The sequence below is a fragment of the Lutra lutra genome, chromosome 3 (assembly GCF_902655055.1).
Source record: "Lutra lutra chromosome 3, mLutLut1.2, whole genome shotgun sequence".
Classification (NCBI taxonomy): Eukaryota; Metazoa; Chordata; class Mammalia; order Carnivora; family Mustelidae; genus Lutra; species Lutra lutra.
The window spans coordinates 75,164,952-75,184,023 of NC_062280.1; the positions used below are offsets into that span (position 1 = coordinate 75,164,952).

A 19,072-nucleotide genomic window follows, 5' to 3' on the forward strand; every position below is an offset into this window, starting at 1 on the left:
AGAATACAAAGCAGTGATGCACATCTCAGAGATACAAAAAACATTTAACAATATCTTTTCATTTACCTTTTGCTGGAATCAAGGCAGTAGGAGGCGGGGGTCTCTTGTCCACCTCTGGGATTTTAAAAAATAGAATGTTTATTTTTAGATAATGCATGATTTAATGTTTACTAATCCCGTGCACCTTTGTCAGTCATTTGTACAATCTGTGACTACTGCTAACATACAAAATGCCTTTGTAATTTCCAGATTTATCTCACCAGCATTGCGATGGAATGCCATATTAACAACAATGGGGAAAGGCTGAACTTTGATTCTAGCTTAGGTTGATTTAAAACATTTTCAATCAACATGAAACATTAGGAGACTATTCAGTAAGTCTAATGCTAACAAATAATGTTTGATTTTTTTCAATGGTTAATTGTAAAGCTGAGGAAATACCCATGCTTTATGAGTGCTCTCTTCTGCCATAATGTTTCTGGGAGTGGTATCTTGTGCTCCTGGATCCTCCTCCTTTTAGGAGGGATCTGATCTTAGTTAAGCATTTGAAACTATTTGCTTAAATTTAGTGATCTAATCTTCCTCTTAAAACTCTTCCAGGAGCGGGACGCCTGGGTGGCTCAGTTGGTTGGACGACTGCCTTCGGCTCAGGTCATGATCCCGGGGTCCTGGGATCGAGTCCCACATCGGGCTCCCAGCTCCATGGGGAGTCTGCTTCTCCCTCTGACCTTCTCCTCCCTCATGCTCTCTCTCACTGTCTCGCTCTCAAATAAATAAATAAAATCTTTAAAAAAAAAAAACTCTTCCAGGAGCACTTGGGTGGCTCAAATGATTAAGCGACTGCCTTTGGCTTGGGTCATGATCCCAGGGTCCTGGGATTGAGTCCTACATTTGGCTCCCTGCTCAGTGGGGAGCCTGCTTCTCCCCCTCCTGCTCCACTGCTTGTGCTCTCTCTCTCTCTCTACCAAATAAATAAATAAATAAAATCTTAAAAAAAAAAACCCTCTTCTGGGGTATAGTTAAAAAGGGAGGGGGGGGGGCGCCTGCGTAGCTCAGTAGGTTAAGCTTCTGCCTTTGGCTCAGGTCATGATGTCAGGGTCCTGAGATCAAGCCCCACATTGGGCTCTCTGCTCAGTGCGGAGCCTGCTTCCCCCCCGCCCTCTGCCTACTTGTGATCTCTCTGTCAAATAAATAAATAATATTTTTTTTAAAAAAAGGAAGTAATTAAACTAATCTTCCTTCAAAAAGCATTTTGTTTATCTGCAGGGACTGACAGCTCAGGTGAGCCAGGAAGTGTTCGGAGTTGGGCTGGAGCAGTTACTGGAAATTAGCACTGGTCCTTGGCTGTCTATTGGTAGGACCAGATGAAGAGCAGCTGTGGGACAGGTACGCAGTGCCCTCCAGAGATAACAAGAACACTCTGGTGTTACCACAGTGTGCCATGGGCAGACACAGGCACAGGAGGATGGGGAGAAAAAAAAAAAAAGGAAAGAGTAGAAAGTTGGCAAAGAGAAAACAAGGGCTGAGTTCTAGAAGACAGTGAGAGTGAGTGAAGGCAGAGCCTCCATTTTGGGAATTCAAACTCTTACCTTCCTCCACCCTCCACTATTCGGGGTTTAAAACTGTTAACCTAGAGAAAAGCTGTAAGACTCAATTTTCATTAATTAATGATAATACCTGTAGGTTCTTCTTTGGGCTTCACAACAATTTTTTTGGTATCTTTCTTCACAGCTTTTTTGGTCACTAAAAAATAAGATATCAGACATAAGCAAGTAAAATGCTTTCAGGAAACAAAGAGGTTTTAATTGAAATACTTTATTTATTTTTTCATATGTTTTGATGGTAGAGAGACTCTTGCCACCTAATTGCAAGATACCTGATTCAGAAAGGTTTTACGCTAGAATGCAGAACACGTTTTTTGGATGGAGATAGGACATGTAGGGTGATTCTACATCTTCACAGATTTTATGCCTGCCTACAGTTTTCAAAACACACAGAACGTGAACCTAAGTGATACCATAAATAGAAAAGGACGTGTCTTTACTTTGTTTCGCTTAGATAAGAACACTTTAAATTTATCAGGATGAAGAATAGCAAGTGAATTAGGAAAGTTAAAAAATTAATAAAGTTAAAATCTATGATATTGTGGAAATTTTCTTTGTTGTTGCTGACATTATACCTTGATCATAGCCCCTACTTATAACTTGAGTTATGGCTCTTAATATTCATGAATAAATAACACTGTTTTTAATTTTTAAAATATGATTTAATTTCCCAAGTTCCCCAGTGGGTAGTCAAACTTAGCCCTGTTGCCAGTAGTACTCAAAGACTAAATCATTCATTAAGGTAAATTGTTACTCCTGACAAAAATATAAGTAGAAATTTATGATTTTTGATTCTTGCTCCTCTGCTATTAAAAGTAGATTTAAAAAAAAAGAAAAAAAAGAAAAGTAGATGAAATATATTTAAGTCTTCATATAAATTATAAAATGCTTTTATTTGTTATTGAGATATATTAGTCACAATACTGGAAGGTTTTGTTTTTTTTTCCCCCACTGAATTTTCCCCGAGGCTGGCTGAACACCAGCTCAAGCTCTTGATACCAGAGGTAGCAGATATTGGGGTACTAGCATGCCAAACCCTGGAAACCACTACAGAAAAATCTGACTATGGAAAAATCTGGCTTTGACATGCAGAATTTCTTCCTGAAGCAAGGAGAATTCTGACAGCAATTCTTAACTACCCAGAACTCTAGAAAGTCCCAGGTAGTCTGTTGATTGATTTAGTTGAGCAGCTTGGGGAACAAATAGTATAATCTGTCTATTGAAATATTTGTAAAAGGAAGTTGCTTGACACACTCAAGAGCTCCTTATTAGTGAACTCATTCCTTAGATAAGAAAAAAAAATCAAATATATCAAAGATACTCTAAATCACATTTTTGTAACAAAATAGCGAATTTTAAAAGGGTGTTAACCTTGTAATTGAGAAAAAGGACACTATAACTTGCAACATGACTATAAACTAGTATGGTTTATTTCCAGAAGCTTCACTAGAAATTAATTCTATTATTTTATTATAATATATGTAGTTACATATAGCTAAAATATATAAAATATGAAACATGAAATATAGTCACCATTCATGTTTCAGTGATTATATCAAGATGAAATATTTTAATATTAAGCAGTGCATTTGGTTTGTCTGATGATTTTCAGTGTTTTAATCACCTGTCTTACACATTTCATTAGAGCAAATAATTTTGAAAGGCAATTTAACCTGTTGGCCACTAGAGGGCCAACATGTTGCATTAGACAGCATGTTCTGGTCTGTGATAGTTGATTATGTGTATTTTGACATTTAGGTAGATAGCATAAAATACCTTCAATGCGTTTTGCTGGTGGCTTCTTTTCTTCAGGTGATGGTAGCAACAGAGGAATAGGAGGAACAACCATAGGAGGGATTTCTGAGGAAAAGAAATGCCATCATCATGGTTTGGTTTCTTATTTTGTGTGAAGTATAATGAAAAGTCTTATAAGTTCCTTTCAGTAATCATAGGTATTAGAGTACCAACTCATCAATCAGCACAAATAAAAAAAGCATATACCTGTAATTGTTACTACTCTCTTGCTTTGATTTTTAATTATACAATGAAGACTATGACACACAAGGATGTGTTCTGGCTCTCTACTATGGTTTGGCCTCACTAATTTCCTAGTGGTACAGAACATTGTTGCTGCAAGCCCAGGTGTTATGCTGGGTCTTACCCTCTGGAGGTACTGCTCTGATAGGCATGGTTGGGATTGGAACTCTGGAGTCAGGAATATCTGAAAAGGAACAATTGATGGTAAGCAGGGAGGCACTGAGACCACACATATTTATTAGACAACTAAGATGTGCTTGTTAGGCGTTTCCAACAGCAGAATCTAATACACAGACACAGAGATATTAGGATTCTTTTGTATACAACCACATAGGCATGTTTCTTCCCTGTGAAAACTGGTTCTGTTCTATGGCCACACAATTTTGGCATGATCCTAGATATCAGCTGGATGAGACCTTCCTATCTCTCATTTCCCAAGCTCACAAAGCCTAACAGTTATATTATTTCCTGAAAATCATTTTACTGAATAAGATCTTACTGAAAAACCTAAAGAATATTTTTAGACATTTCAGTTTGGCTTCTATCATTTACAAAATTCTGCTGAATATATTTGAGCAAGGGTTGATTTTTCATTTTTTTTTGTTTGTTTTTTCTTTTTAAACTTACCAGGAGGTTTCATCTCAAGCTTAATTTCTGCAAAAGAAAAACATGACATTTTTGTATTTAGAGTCGTCCAGGCAGGACTATTTCAGGGATTGCAATGTGGCTTCAATGGGGGTGTTCTCTGACCTTTAGTCGTTAAGTACAGCTCTGCTGTGCTTCTTGCTTCACCTCTCGGTTCCAGTCGAGCAATTACTGAATAGACACCTAAGAAGAATCATCAAACTTTTATTTCCTGGTATGTCTGTAAATAACACTTCTTTATTTAAATACAGTATGGATTTATTTATCATTCTCTTTCCTAAAAAAAGTATTCTACATAGAATTACAGAGTGTAAGTTAGGGCAGAAATACGTAAAACAGACAAGATTTAAAGTATATATTCACAGGGATGCTGTCCACTAAATTACCTTCATCATCTGGGGTCACATTGTGGATGGTCATATAATGGCACCGACCATCATTCCTGAAGTTGTACTTCTGGCTCTCAGTCAGTTCTGTTGGTCCTTTGTACCACGTTACAATGGCGTCATCAAAGGACACTTCGCATTCGAAGGTGGCAGACTGATGCTCGCTCACCACAATGTTCTGTATGCGCTTCGTAAACTGAATTGGTTCAGCTGTTCAAGTACAAAGGAGAGTCAAAGTGAGATTGTACAGGGAGGAAATTTTTCCACTGTGCTTTCCCCTCAGATATCCAAAGCCTCCACCTGTGTATCCAGCTGGAAAAATAACACAGGCTGAAAATATAGAAAAAAGAAAGTGCTCTGTTTTGCATCAGTAACAAGAAATTATCCCCATACTTAAGTGTATTTCTTCAGGACCAATGTAGCAAAGAGTAAGAAATCCACGGGAGTCCTTAAAGCATTTGCACAAAAGCAAGAGTCAAAGGGGCTTAAGACCCAAAAGTCAAATTAAACTTTAAAAATGTTAGTGAAATTGGGGCTTCAAAATAAAGGGAACATAAACTTCATTTTCCTCTGTAACTTATTCACCTCTGAAATTCTTTCCTCTGTTAGAGAATTTTCCGATTCAGGACCTAGAATTGTTTATTATCTAGTATGCCATAACTTTCCTTGTGAAACTTTAAACTCAAGAGGAAATCTGAACTTCTCAATTTCAGACGGTTCACTTTTGAGAGTTCTGAAACCTGCTCTGTAAGCACCTGTGGCCATGTACGAAGGGCTCACCCCGCCCCCCCCACACCGGGAATGAATGGCAAGGGTATTTAATAGGGGAATGGGCTGCAGTAGAGGGTCTTTTTGCAAGATTTTACCTAGAAGTCTGGAATTCACTGTCTAGCTGTATCAAGAACATCTCAGACATCATAAATACTCTGGTGAGTCTTTTCTTTTTTTTGAAGGATCATGTAAGAATGCAATTATTTAAAAAATGAGAAGTAGTTTTGAACTGGATCCTTCACATGGAAACCTAAAAAAATTTTCTGACCTTTAAAATAAAACCAGGCATTGATATCCATTTAAAGCAAGCCTGAGAAGTTGAAATGTTTGTGTAAATAAGTCATCTAATTATATTTTAACAACTATAAAAGGCCACCCACCACTATGTTGAAACATCATTATAGCTAAAATGTTGCTCACTACAGTCCAAGGGTGTCTTCAAACAGTGCATATGATCAAAGGATTAGAAAATAAGTATTATTGCTCCTAAATCCAGAGATTTCCCTTTATCTCAGAGATTTAGAAGGTTGGAATATAATCCTCGCATGAAATAATTATTTTGAAAAAGACCTGCTAATCACATATGACATTGTTAATTTTATCTAATAAGTTTCAGACAAGTAGATTCAAAGATCAAAGGATTAGAAAATAAATATTATTGCTCTTATATCCTGAGATTTCCCTTTATTTCAGAGATTTAGAAGGTTGGAATATAATCCTCGCATGAAATAATTATTTTGAAAAAGAGCTGCTAATCACATATGACATTGTTAATTTTATCTATTAAGCTTCAGACAAGTTAATCTCACACAAATTAATTTCTATAGACAAAAAAGATTTTTTTAGATCTATTAGATATAGCCAAGATCTTTTAGCAATAGCTATAAAATCTAGTCATTTCCAAGATCTCTATCTTACAGTGAGAATCATAGAGGTGAGAATTATGCAATTTAGTAAAATTACAAGGAATGATTGAATTTAGCCGAATTACGGAATTCAAGTAACTGTTAGTCATGTCTTTGTCTGGACTGAAATCTGCCTTTGGTAAAAGAAAAAAAAATGCAAAAGATCCAGCACTTGTGTGAACATGTCTCTTGATTTAGTGTGCATCTTGAGATGTGAGTGAATGCTGGGACCCTGTGCTGGGAAAGAAAGACACACGGGCACTTTGGCCACGGGAGGGGTCCTGCACCACATTTGCCATTGACTTTTGCACAAATAACCCCAGCTGTGACCATTCACCCACCTTCGATTCTGAGCTCTGCTGAAGTTTCAAGGTCTTCATATTTGCAGGTGTACTGCCCCTGGTCTTCTGCTCGAACATCAGCAATGGTCAGCTTATGGACTTTGTGTTCCACTTCTGTCTTATGTCTAGCCTGGGGCTTAAGGATTCTGCCATTTCTGAACCATTCAGATTTTACGTTTGGCACGGAAAACTGGCATGTCATGGTGCAAGTCTGGCCTTCTTTCAAAGTAACATCCTGAAGATGCCGTTCCCAGGCAGGCTCTGGTATAACACAGAAAACATTTTGTTTAATATACATGCAGATGTGCTCAACAGTAAATGAATCTCACACGCTGCTTTTTTTTTTAATAAAATGCTTTCTACTTACCGATTACAGTTAGTTTAGCACTAGCGATGTGTGGACCACACACCAGCCTATAATTGCCCTGATCTTTAAGTTGACAGTTTTTGACTCTGAGTGTATGTCGATCACCATCAATACTTATTTCAAATTTATCACTGGGCTCCAGTTTTTCAGTCCCTTTGTACCATGAAAGCTTGATTTCTGGATAATTAATCTTAATGTCAATTTCGAACACGGCATCATCATCTTTCAAAACTGTCTGATTCTCAATGTCCTTGATCAGAGTGACAGGCTAGGAGAGTAAAGAATTAACACACATTAGTCACTCCTTCCCTTCTAATTCCCAATAACAGTCTGTTCACTGTATTATCTTCATGATTCACTTTACCTCTGTCTGTGACAACCTTTGCTGAATAAATGATACAAGTTCCTCAAATTCCTTTTCATCCTTCTCTGACTTCTCTATTTCCTCAATTTCCTGAGGAGGAAAAGCGTAGAAGTATTACATATGGGGAAAAAATTGCATTGGAGGATGCATGACTATGTTCAGCTTCCATTATTGATGCTGCTTAGGTTATATTAAATAATCTCACATAGCTGTAGGGTTCTGGAAATTCAAAGGCTATCTATTAGATGTTTCCAAAGTTAATTTTTAAGATGATGTTATTTACAAAAGATCATACCAATCTATGAGTCTCTTCTTCCTGACTTTGCTTTAGCAGTTCAAATGCTTGAAGAAGACCTCGGAAGTCAGTGATTCCATACATGCGGGCATATTTTTCATATTCTTTAGGATCAACATTTTTGAGAAGTTCCATGATATCGATTTCCTCTTCTTCTCCAGATCCTTTCTTTAAGACCGGAGTCCTGAAGGAAATCAGAAATAAACATGAATCACCTGTTTTCTACTTATTTTGAATTGCCTATCATCATTTAAAGATTACAAATATCAATAATCAATTTTCCCCCTCACAAAGGCATAGTGCTATGTCCTTTGTTTAAGAAATATTAGTTTTACTGCATTAACAATAAAAAAAAGTGGGTTTGGTGATGAAGTAAAGATTAGACCATTCTAACAAAGCACAGAAATTTAATCGAAGAATTTAAGAAAGAATTTGGAATGTTTGTAAATTTTACAACCAAATGAAATAATTAAAGGGAAAAGCAACAGCATTGGAAAAGTATTAATAATGGTAAACATCATGTGTCATGGGAAAGATGTGTGGAAGGCAAATGTTGATTAATAACCAACTATATTGAAACATAATTTGTGTTGAAAGTATTGGTAATTATGGAAATGTTTCAAGTGTTGATCTAGAAAAGAATTCAGAATATGAGAAATAATACGTAGAAACAAAAATTTCATATTGAGACAGATACAGATTTCTCTGTAGGCCAATTCCTTTGTCTAAAATTTTAATAAAAACACTTCATTCTCAAAACTTCCTCATGATCGTTCAGAATCTGCTAACCTATGCCCAAATACTGGGTGTTTGCTTATACGTTTCTGTGAGAATGTCTGTGTGCTTTTCATTTATCATCAGAATCTTGGAAGGGATGGTCCATGCCTCTTGAGAGATCTCTTTTGTGACTGGAAAATGACCACGTGTGTGTTTTAATTGAACTTACTTTTTCAGCATTGCTCTGAGATCTCCTTCAATCTTCTCCTGTTTCTTCCTTTCATCCACCTGTAGGTTAACGTTACTTTCAATTTCACCGTGTTTATTAAATGCGACACACCGATACAATCCAGAATCGGTCTTTGTGGTGTCTCTAATCTCCAACTTTGCTTCGTCGCCTTTCTGATGGATAAGAATGCGACCCCCCTGGTTCAGTTGCCTCCATTTCCCTTTTGTCCATTTAACATTTGGGATTGGATCACCTCCAACTTTTGCGATAAATGTTGCGGTGGTTTCTAAGGAAGAATGAAAGCAAATGAATAAAAAACTTTGATTTCCCCAAATCTTCCAAAATCTTAAATCGGTGGTAAAACCATACAAAGTCAATGAAGGTAATGTATCATTCACGAAATACTTACTTTCTACCACTCTGATACTCTGAGGTTCTGACACGAAGAAGAGTTTCCCGTCTACGGCTGCTTTCTTAGCTGCTGGGACTGCAGCTGGTTTGTCTGAAAAACATTTACATGTTTTATTCTCACAGTTACCTTAAAAGTAGAATAAATAATTCCTTTGTAAAATAAGCTTTAGGCATTTGGCAGTGTCAAAGATATCATTCACTCTAGGACTCACTACGTATGAGAGTGGATTATGGAAGATAAAGCAATTTTATAGGCATTTATAACTATTTGTAGCTTTCACATGCAGGTTGAACTACAATAGTTTTTTTTTATAATTTTTTTTAAAGATTTTATTTATTTATTTGACAGACAGATCACAAGTAGGCAGAGAGGCAGGCATAGAGAGAGGGGAAGCAGGCTCCCTACTGATCAGAGAGCCGGATGCAGGACTCCATCCCAGGACCTTGAGATCATGACCTGAGCTGAAGGCAGAGGCTTAACCCACTGAGCCACCCAGGTGCCCCGCCTGAACTACAATCGTTAAGAGCAGTGTCCAATTTCATATTTCTAGGCTTGGCTTTATTCAATTGATTTCCTCCAGGACTATGACATTAGATTCCCTCATGTCACATTATCATAGATCATCTTTGGACCTTAGTTACACCTTCTTGGATATGGTGGGAAGAGGTATGAGAAACAGGATGGTGAACTGTGGGTAATGTCAGACAATGTGTATCAAAATTATTCCCACTCAATTATCTAATACTTCAGTTATAACAAGGAGGCTATAAATTGCAAGTGAGCATTAATTGATATTTCTGAAAAATGAATTCTATTCTTACTTAAGTTGTAAAATGCAAATCAATAGGAGCAGTCATTGGCTTAACTGGAATGCTAATTTTGAGGTATCTGTACCTTTAATGGTCACTTTGGCTTTTGAAGTGTCACTTCCAGCCACATTCGAAGCTTTGCACACATAATCTCCTGAATCTGCTTTCACCACATCCTTCAGTTCCAGCACGGCTGTCCCGTTAGCAAAGCTGAAGCTGCATCTGTCTGAGGGCTTTACTTCCCTTCCCGCCTTCAGCCACTGGACCCTGATGGGTTCTGATCCCCGCACGTGGCAGCTGAGCTGCACAAATTCTCCTTCACTCGCTGTTACTGGAGTAAGGTGCTGATCAAACACAGGTGGCTTCTTTGGTTCTGGAATTACAAAGATAGCTTTGCTTAAAAGGAACATAAAGTAAAAAGTTTCGAAATTCCAGAAAAGAATCCAGTTTTGCCTCTAACGGGTAATGAACCGAATCAGTAACCAAATCAAGACTGATTGTTCTCTGAAGGCCGTAGTTGCATTTGTTGGAGTTTTTAAGGAAGATAAAGGTTGAAAAACAAGCAAAGGGTGGATGCCATGTTGACCAAAGATCGTGCAAGCTCCAAGTCTTGACTAAACACTGCAAACATGGCAACTGGCAGTTCCCATAAACTTCGGTGCTGTACAGCACACTGCTGATTCCCCCGAACGTGCATATAGCTGTATTTTTGCTGCGCCCTAAAAACGAAGGGCCTCCTGGGGAATTCTTCTCATCTAGAGCAGCAGTCCTTGCCGCCCTCTGGGAAAGAAAGCTAACATTTGAGTAATCTGTGAACCCACATTGTAATATGTGATTTTCCCTGGTTTTCATCTTTAGCTATGAAATGCGGCTACAGTAGCATTTAAAATCTCATCTTTGCCCAAAGGAAATAGCAGTTGAAGCTCAGTGTTCAACTGAAAACCAATGAGGAATATACAGGTAATGTGGTAGGAAGGGCACGTACAACTCAATATTATGTAATGGCTTTATTCAATGATCCTGAGAACTAGATATAAACGTAAGGCAACAGTCATGACTGTAATGATTAAAACTTGCAATACCTACTCTTAAAAAAAAAATCTATGAAGAAATAGCCTCAGAATGTGATAGAAAGTACTCATCTACTCAATGGCAAAACCACCAGGGACATAAATCATGAATATAAACCACCATTAAGGATATGTTTTTTGTTTCATTACATATATTTTAAAACTAAATGCACTTAAATTCTATAAAATGAGTGTGTTTTAAGTTAAGACAACTCAAAGACACAAGCCAATTAGTGGCATTAACCTATTATCTATGCCTGTGCCCTGAAATGGCCAACTATATCACATCAGAGCTGGTAATCAAACTCCAAGCTGCTCTAAGAAAGTTGGCTTGTAAAGTGATTTTGATGAATCGGCACCATAATCATCTGGATGAAGCCATTTTATGGTCAGAGGACCAGAAAAAAGGATCTCCTTAAAAGAGTCTATTTCTTTCCCTCAAGTTAGGACTGTATACGTAAATACATCCTCCATAATATGCAGCATCTTTCCTCTCATCTTTTTTTTTTTTCCCCTTTGAACAAATTTTACTCTTTTGTCTGGGATTAACATTCATTTACAGGCCAGTGACATCATATTTATTTGCAGTCAGCCCTTAAACAACATGGGTTGGAATGATGTGGTTCCCCCTTTGATACGGATGTATTCTTTTCTCCAGTTCACTGTATTGTAAGAATATATAATCAACTGTTTATGTTATTGGTAAGGCCTCCGTCAACAGAATGCTATTAGAAAAGTCTTGGCAGAGTCAAAATTTACACAGGGATTTGTTGGTGATCCTAGACTCCATGTTGTTTAAGAGTCAACTGTGTATCTTCTAGAACTTACCTGACCAACAGAGTTAAAGAAGAAATGCACAAGTCAGAAGAAATGCACAGGCCTAGCTAGCTAACAGGCAATAAGAAGAACACTGGCGGAGGCTGGGGACCACGGCGATGACTCACCTTTGATGACAATGGAAGATGTGCACAGAGCAGAGCCTGCGTCATTTGACACTTTGCATGTGTACAAACCAGCATCGCCCATGCCCGCCTTCTTGACGTGCAGCAGGAGCGTGTTGTTCTTGAATGTGATCTCACAGTTAGCCGTTGGGTGTATCTCTATATTATTCTTGTACCATGCAACTGTTATAGGTTGGGAACCGGCAACACGGCCCTCGAGTCTGAAAGAATTCCCTTCCGTTTCTTCAACGGTCTCTGAGAGTTTTTTAGTGAAACTTGGTGGGATGAGCCGCTCTGCAAGAAATGGCAAGGGTATTTAAAATGGAAGCCAGAAGTGGGTTATTGATAGGAGGCTCTTCAGGAAAATGAAGTCCTACTTTACATTAGAAGTTAATGCTAACTGACTAGATGCAGTGAATCAGTGTCTATTTCTAAACATCTCTACCTCCTTCCACAAGCTTATTCTAAACTGTCCTGTGATTTATGGAATAAATGATAAAATAACTTATGACCATTTACAGAACCACATAGCTGTAAAAAAAAAGAAAAAGAGGAGGGTGGTCTTAGGGTCATGTAGGATATCTACAATTTTAGAAAAATATAGATTTAAGTTTTCATGGAAGAAAGTAGGTATCCATTGGTTATTGAGGTGGAATGAGAGGTGGGTGGTGGAAAGATACATCTGATATGTCAGAAATATACGTGTGTGTGAATATATGTATGTTTGTAGAATATAAGCTATAATTAATACTTTATTTTTGGCTCTATATAGTAACCATAGAACTTTATATTCTGTGCAATGTTAATAAAATGTTTATAATACATTAAAAATATGGATTTAAAAAGATCACTTGTTCTCTAGAGAAACTTACTTCTTCTTCATCATTTTTATGTCATTTGTGGAAAACTGTCCTAAATTTCGCTGTCCTGATAGAAACTCCACCCTTGGAAAAGAACAGGAAACAATTATGCAAAACAAAAGATACCTTTTATGTTAAGTTGAGCCGTACATGAGTCCTTTCCCACTTCATTCACAGCATAGCAGGTATATTGCCCAGAGTCTCCCTTGTCTACTCTCAGAATTGTCAGGTGGGCTGTGTTTTCCAGGTAACTGATCTGGTAGTTTCCGCCACTTCGTATCTCTCTGCTATCTTTGGCCCAGGCGACCTTAATTGGTTGTGTCCCAGTAACATGACACTCGAAGTCAGCACTGTCACCAACCACGGCATCCACAGGGGTGACGGGGATGTCAAAGAAGGGCGGGTTCTTCCCCTCTAAAAGCAGAGTAGAAGGACACGGTTTCAGCCTGTGCAGCCATCCCACTTTACAGAAACAGTAGCATTTTCTCCTTCATTTTGATGATAGAAATTTTAACTACTAAGACAGAAAGAAGCTGAAGCAGCCACAAACCTGTGAGGAGGAGTCTGGCACTGGAGGAAGCAGACCCAATGGGATTCGTGGCTGTGCAAGAATACTGGCCCGCGAGGCTCCGGTCTGTTTTAAAGATGTTGAGAGTGGCCACGTTATCCAAAAATGACGTTTGTACATTCGGGCCATCTTTCAACGGCTTGCCATCTTTAAACCAAGACACCGAGATAGGTTCTGATCCATGGATGGTACATTCAAACACAACTGGCAATCCGACCGTTTCTTGAACATCTCGCAATTGCCGGGAAAACGATGGTGGTAGTTTTTGCTCTGTAGGAACAGAATTAAAATAATGAGTACTTCTGAATATGTACATTTAATTTGGCAAATACCCTTCTCACAGTGATTGCTATATAGATAATAGGATGTCTATAAAAATATCAGGAGGTATTGGGGCACCTGGGTGGCTCAGTGTGACTAAGCGTCTGCCTTCAGCTCAAGTCTGTGATCCCTGGTTTCTGGGATCGAGGCCCACATCAGGCTTCCTGCTCACCAGGAAGCCTGCTTCTCCCTCTCCCACTCCCCCTGCTTGTGTTCCCTCTCTGTGTCTCTCTCTGTCAAATAAATAAATAAAATCTTAAAAAAATATATCAGGATGTACTAACAGCTCTTGAATTAATGTGGACACAAAGAAAAACATATAAACTTCTGGGGTAAAATTTTGCCTCTGCTGTCACCCTAATGCACACTAGGGACAAAATTATGTAAGCTCAAAGAGCAACAGAGGAGCTTGGGGTAGGTCTCCAGGCACGTAGCAGATTCTTCCACTTTTTTTTAAAAAAAACCGCCCTATGGCAATTTTAATGGGACACTTATGAAATGAAATTTTACAAATATGGTTATCATTTTTCTGAAAGATTTAATGATAGAGACAAGTGACTGCATGATCCTTTCAACTGAAGATGTAGTCCTCTTATCTCTCCCAGTCTCAGAAAAGGATGAGCCACTAACTGTAGATGGAATTTCTTAAGCAGAACATTTTGCCTTGGGCAAGCTTCTCCTAAAACGAGGGCTTCGCCAGATATTTTAAATCTGGTTCAAAAGAAACACAAATTCATTCATGCCTAAAACATTCCAATCACCTTGAACCGTGAGGAACGTTGATGAAGAAACCTCTCCCACGCTGTTTTCAGCTCTGCAGATATACTCTCCACTGTCATTACTATCAACCTGGTTGAAAACCAGTGTAGCGACATTGTTCCTAAAATGCATTTTGCAGGTGGTAGTCGGTCTTAATTTTGTATCGCCTTTGTACCAAGACACTCCAATTTCAGGGGTCCCAGCAATCTGACATTGTAAAGAGGCAGAATCTCCAACGGTCACCTTAACAGGCTCCAACTGCTTGACAAAATACGGTGGTTCTGCAGGCGAGAGAGAGAATTCGTCATGAAGAGACATGTCAGAATGAGTCTTTATACAGGGCGCAATGAAGGCAGGATCGCAACAAACCTAGTATCAGTATTTGTGCCGAACAGGAATCTCTTCCAGAAGCATTTTCAATGTAGCAGTTGTACTGTCCGGCATCCTCTATGGTGCTACTTGGAATTTCCAGGATTGCAGATTTTTCAGTTGTGGTGATATTACACCTCTGAGAAGGCATTATATTTATGCCGTTTTTCTTCCACGTGACTGAAATGGGAGGCGTTCCAGTGTACGTGCCCTCTAGAATCAAGGGTTTCCCTTTCTCTATGCTGTAGTCATTGAGTCTCTTCACAAATTTGGCTGCAGCTGTCATAAGCAAATGGGAAAATATGAAATCAAACACACATACATTCGGATGGAAACATAGCTGTTCCTTCACGTACGTCGGGTGTAAAAATGCGGACTAGCCGTCAAACAAACCTTTTACGTGGAGATGCGTCGTGCAAGAAATTCTGCCAGCCTCATTACTGACTATGCAGGTATATTCTCCACTTTGTGTTGTCTCTACGTCAAACAACTCCAGCTCCGCCACGGAATCCTCCAGAGATATGTTACACCTGTCCCCCGGGATGAGTTCGCTGCTACCCTTGAACCAGCTGATGCTGAAAGGAGGTGTTCCTTTTACGATGCTTGTGAAAGTGACATTGGCTCCAGTTAACACGTCCATGGCCTCGGGTTTCTGAACAAAGGATGGTGGCTCTAAATAAAAAATCACATACCAAGAGCAATTTAATATTTTTGAATTTTGATGATAATCATGCTTAATATGTTATGAAATGCAGTTTCATTTTCCTGTTGTTTGAACTGACCTCTCACGGTCAAAGGAGCATGGCATTCATCAGAACCGGCCACGTTAGTAGCTACACATGTGTAGTCACCGGCATCTGATTCTTCTAGCATGTTCACAGTTAAAGCACAAGTGTTGTCTGTCAGGGTGGTCTGGTATTTCCTTCCACTGCTGATCTCGTTTCCTTCATGGAACCAGGAGACAGAGATGGGCGGTGACCCATAGACTTTGCACTCCATGACAACTGAGGAGCCAGACAGACCCTTCGTCTCTTTCAATTTTCTCGTGAATGAAGGAGGAACAACTCGGTCTGAATGGGATAAAAATCAAACAAGGGACATCAGTTATAAAACGATTTGAGAAGAGAATTACTGTCTTTTTGATGGAATACCCCTATATCCACTGGGCTTTCTTACAAGGGTATCAAAGAATTCCCTCTGGGTTCACACAGCTGAAAGCCTTGAGAATCAATGGGCAAGATGTGCTAGCTGACAGGAGAGGGCTTTTGGTTTCTCATCACTGTGAATCATTATATGGTAAATTATCCCAGTATAAGTGAGGGTTAAATACCACCTGATCCGGGGCACCTGGGTGGCTCAGTGGGTTAAAGCCTCTGCCTTCAGCTCCGGTCATGATCCTGGGGTCCTGGGATCGAGCCCCGCATCGGGCTCTCTGCTAAGCAGGGAGCCTGCTTCCTCCTCTCTCTCTCTCTCTGCCTGCCTCTCTGCCTACTTGTGATCTCTGTCAAATAAATAAATAAAATCTTTAAAAAAAAAAAAGACCACCTGATCCTTGTCCAGGGGTTCAGTTTTACTCCTACCACTCTGAATTGTGGAAATCTCCCCCCAAGAAAGGGATCTAACTTACTCATGTCCCGCTGTAGAAGACAGAGCATCCCACACACATATATGTAAATCGGGAACTATGTTACGATAACAATGAGATAAAAGCACCACCGACCAACCTGAAACTTGAATTGAGGCTGTACAGCTATCTTTGCCAACGGGATTTTGCACCTCGAAACTGTATACGCCACTGTCACTAGGTGCCACATTGATAATCTTAAGGCCAGACACTTTGTTGAAGAAGCTTATTTTGTATTTGCTGTCACTTGTCAGTTCTTTTCCATCCTTAAACCATCTGGTACTGAGTTCGGGTGTGCCTGTGACTGTGCACTCCAAGGTACAGGTATCCCCTGTGGTGACCCTTACGGACTCTGGCTTTTCCACGATCGCTGCAGGTTCTGGAATGAGATATAAATTACCTTCAACATTTACATTCAAACTGAAAAGCTAGAGAAAACATAGATACTAGAAGTGAGTGGGGGGATGGGTGAGCCTGGTGGTGGGTATTAAGGAGGGCACATATTGCATGGAGCACTGGGTGTGGTGCATAAACAATGAATCTTGGAACACTGAAAAGAAAAAAGAAAAGAAAAGGAAAGAAAAAAGAAAAAAGAGAAGAAAAGACAAGGCAGATACTAGTAAGTGTGTGCTTCTTGTTCATGGTAACGTTCCATTCCACTCGTACTAACCGAGAACAGATAGCATGGCAAAGCATTCTTGCATTCCGGCATCGTTTTTGATCTGACAGGTGTACTTCCCAGCATTGGCTGTTTCTGCTCTTGCAAACTGTAGGGTTGCTATGTTTTCTGAATAAGAAACCCATATGTTGTCACTTTCTCTAACAATCTCCCCTTTATCTTTGAACCACACCACTGATATTGGCTCAGCGCCTTCAACAGTAGCCTGCAGCTGAACTTCTTCCCCAACGATGGTAGAAACATCACTGAGCTTCTTCACAAATCTTGGTGGTGCTGACAAAAAAGAGACAAATCGTTTAAAATGTGTGGGGCTAGTAGACCTCCCTCAAGTCACGCCATGCTAGGAATTCCACTAGTGACAATACATTGTTTCCATTTCTTAAATAAGAGGTTATTTTTGGTGAACGGGAGCAGGGACATGTTAGAGTTTATATTAAGCCAAAAGAGTTGAATGTCTTGTCCCTTCCAAGCTTTCTGAGTTCAATGTTACCCACTGGAAAAACCATCTCAAATGATCTTTGGTAGGATTCGGATGTGAGATGCACACTAAACATCAAAGGATTTGGAAGAGCAAAAAGGAAAAGGAGAAGACACAGGGGGTGATAAAGGACTGGGCAATCACTAGGAAGCAAACAGAGCATTAAAATTAGAGGGAAGGAAATTAGAAGGGAAATAGCAGACAGAAAAGACTGAGGCTGTTCTAACCTTTCAGAGTGATAGAACTGACACAAGTGTCACTCCCCACGTCATTGGTGGCTTTGCATTGGTACTCCCCCATGTCGGCGGCATCCACATTTAGGATGTGAATACTCGTCAGGTAGTTCTCAGACATGATCTTGTACTTCTTGCCACTTCGAAGTTCTCTCTTATCTTTATGCCAAGAAACTTGAAATGGGGGAGTACCCTGAAGCTCACATTCAAGATGGACATCAGCTCCTTTGAGCGTCTCAACAGGATAAGGCTTTTTGCGAAACATGGGCGGTTCTACAATCAGAAGGTAATTGAATTAGAAAAGACAGGAAAATCAGGATGTATTCTGTAAGTTTTCAAGTAAGAATCAGCTTTCCATTCCAACACAGAGATAGAAAACATCACTTTCAATTTTTGATCCTATCCTTCAAAAATTTGAAGACGTTGCTGGAGAGTCAAACAGGGACCTTTGAGGACAACTAGAGAGGCGTCGACTGTGAAAAACAGGAAGGAAGAGTAAGAACTGACCTTTAACTTTTAAGGAGGTGCTGCTGCTTGCACTGCCCGCTGCATTTCGGGCCTCACACGTGTAGTCCCCGCTGTCCTCAACAAGGAGGTTGTGCATTTCCAACACTGCCACCGAGTCGAGGAATGACATTCTGAATTTACTGCTCTCTTGAATTTCAGTCTCATCTTTGTACCATAGAACTTTGATCTCCGGAGACCCTCCTATTTTACATTCATATCTTGTGTAGTCATCCTGTTTCACAATTCTTGAAGGTTCTAGCTTCTTAATGAACCTGGGTGGTTCTATGGGATCAAGAAGGAAAATAACAACATAAGGGATGGAAAAGGCACATATAATTCCAGATGACGTAAGAAAAGGAATCCTTCTGTCGGAGAGGTCTTAAACTCCGGAAAACATATTTATGTGATGTAGTTCAAGGAAGAATAGTTCATAACAAGTCCCTAAGAATGGTTAAGTTGAATCTAAGTAGAAATTTCTTAAAATAAAGTGTGTGTATTTCTGTAAGCACCCACATCAAATGTTATTGCAAACAGAAGGAGGAAAATACACTAATCTCTATGGCATGCTTCTCCTCCCAGCAAAAGAATCATAACTTTAAAGCAAGATCAGAGGCCAGGGGCTCTATCTGTTGTTGGAAGCACTCTGAAGTTCACAAGGAATAAGAGTCTTGTCTTACTGTCTTGACTAGTCTCCTGAATGTAAACCAGGGGAGATGGATCTACTCTGGCTGCAAAGATACCAGATGTGTACCATGAAAAATCAGAATAACAAAACTAGGTG

The 19,072-nt window shown here is 39.4% G+C and overlaps 1 protein-coding gene across 1 annotated transcript in view; it reads right to left on the reverse strand.

The window, feature by feature from the left end:
* Positions 1–19,072, reverse strand: part of TTN (titin) — a 274,867-nt gene that overhangs the window by 163,824 nt on the left and 91,971 nt on the right. The window contains 25 exon segments of the mRNA XM_047722299.1: positions 67–114; positions 1,678–1,743; positions 3,381–3,464; positions 3,766–3,825; positions 4,269–4,295; positions 4,392–4,469; positions 4,673–4,882; positions 6,690–6,950; positions 7,057–7,324; positions 7,421–7,510; positions 7,716–7,899; positions 8,662–8,947; positions 9,071–9,163; positions 9,968–10,255; positions 11,897–12,187; positions 12,880–13,167; positions 13,304–13,591; positions 14,404–14,682; positions 14,771–15,049; positions 15,164–15,442; positions 15,553–15,840; positions 16,495–16,773; positions 17,065–17,346; positions 17,779–18,057; positions 18,292–18,573. Coding sequence (XP_047578255.1) covers positions 67–114; positions 1,678–1,743; positions 3,381–3,464; positions 3,766–3,825; positions 4,269–4,295; positions 4,392–4,469; positions 4,673–4,882; positions 6,690–6,950; positions 7,057–7,324; positions 7,421–7,510; positions 7,716–7,899; positions 8,662–8,947; positions 9,071–9,163; positions 9,968–10,255; positions 11,897–12,187; positions 12,880–13,167; positions 13,304–13,591; positions 14,404–14,682; positions 14,771–15,049; positions 15,164–15,442; positions 15,553–15,840; positions 16,495–16,773; positions 17,065–17,346; positions 17,779–18,057; positions 18,292–18,573 — 5,157 coding nt within the window.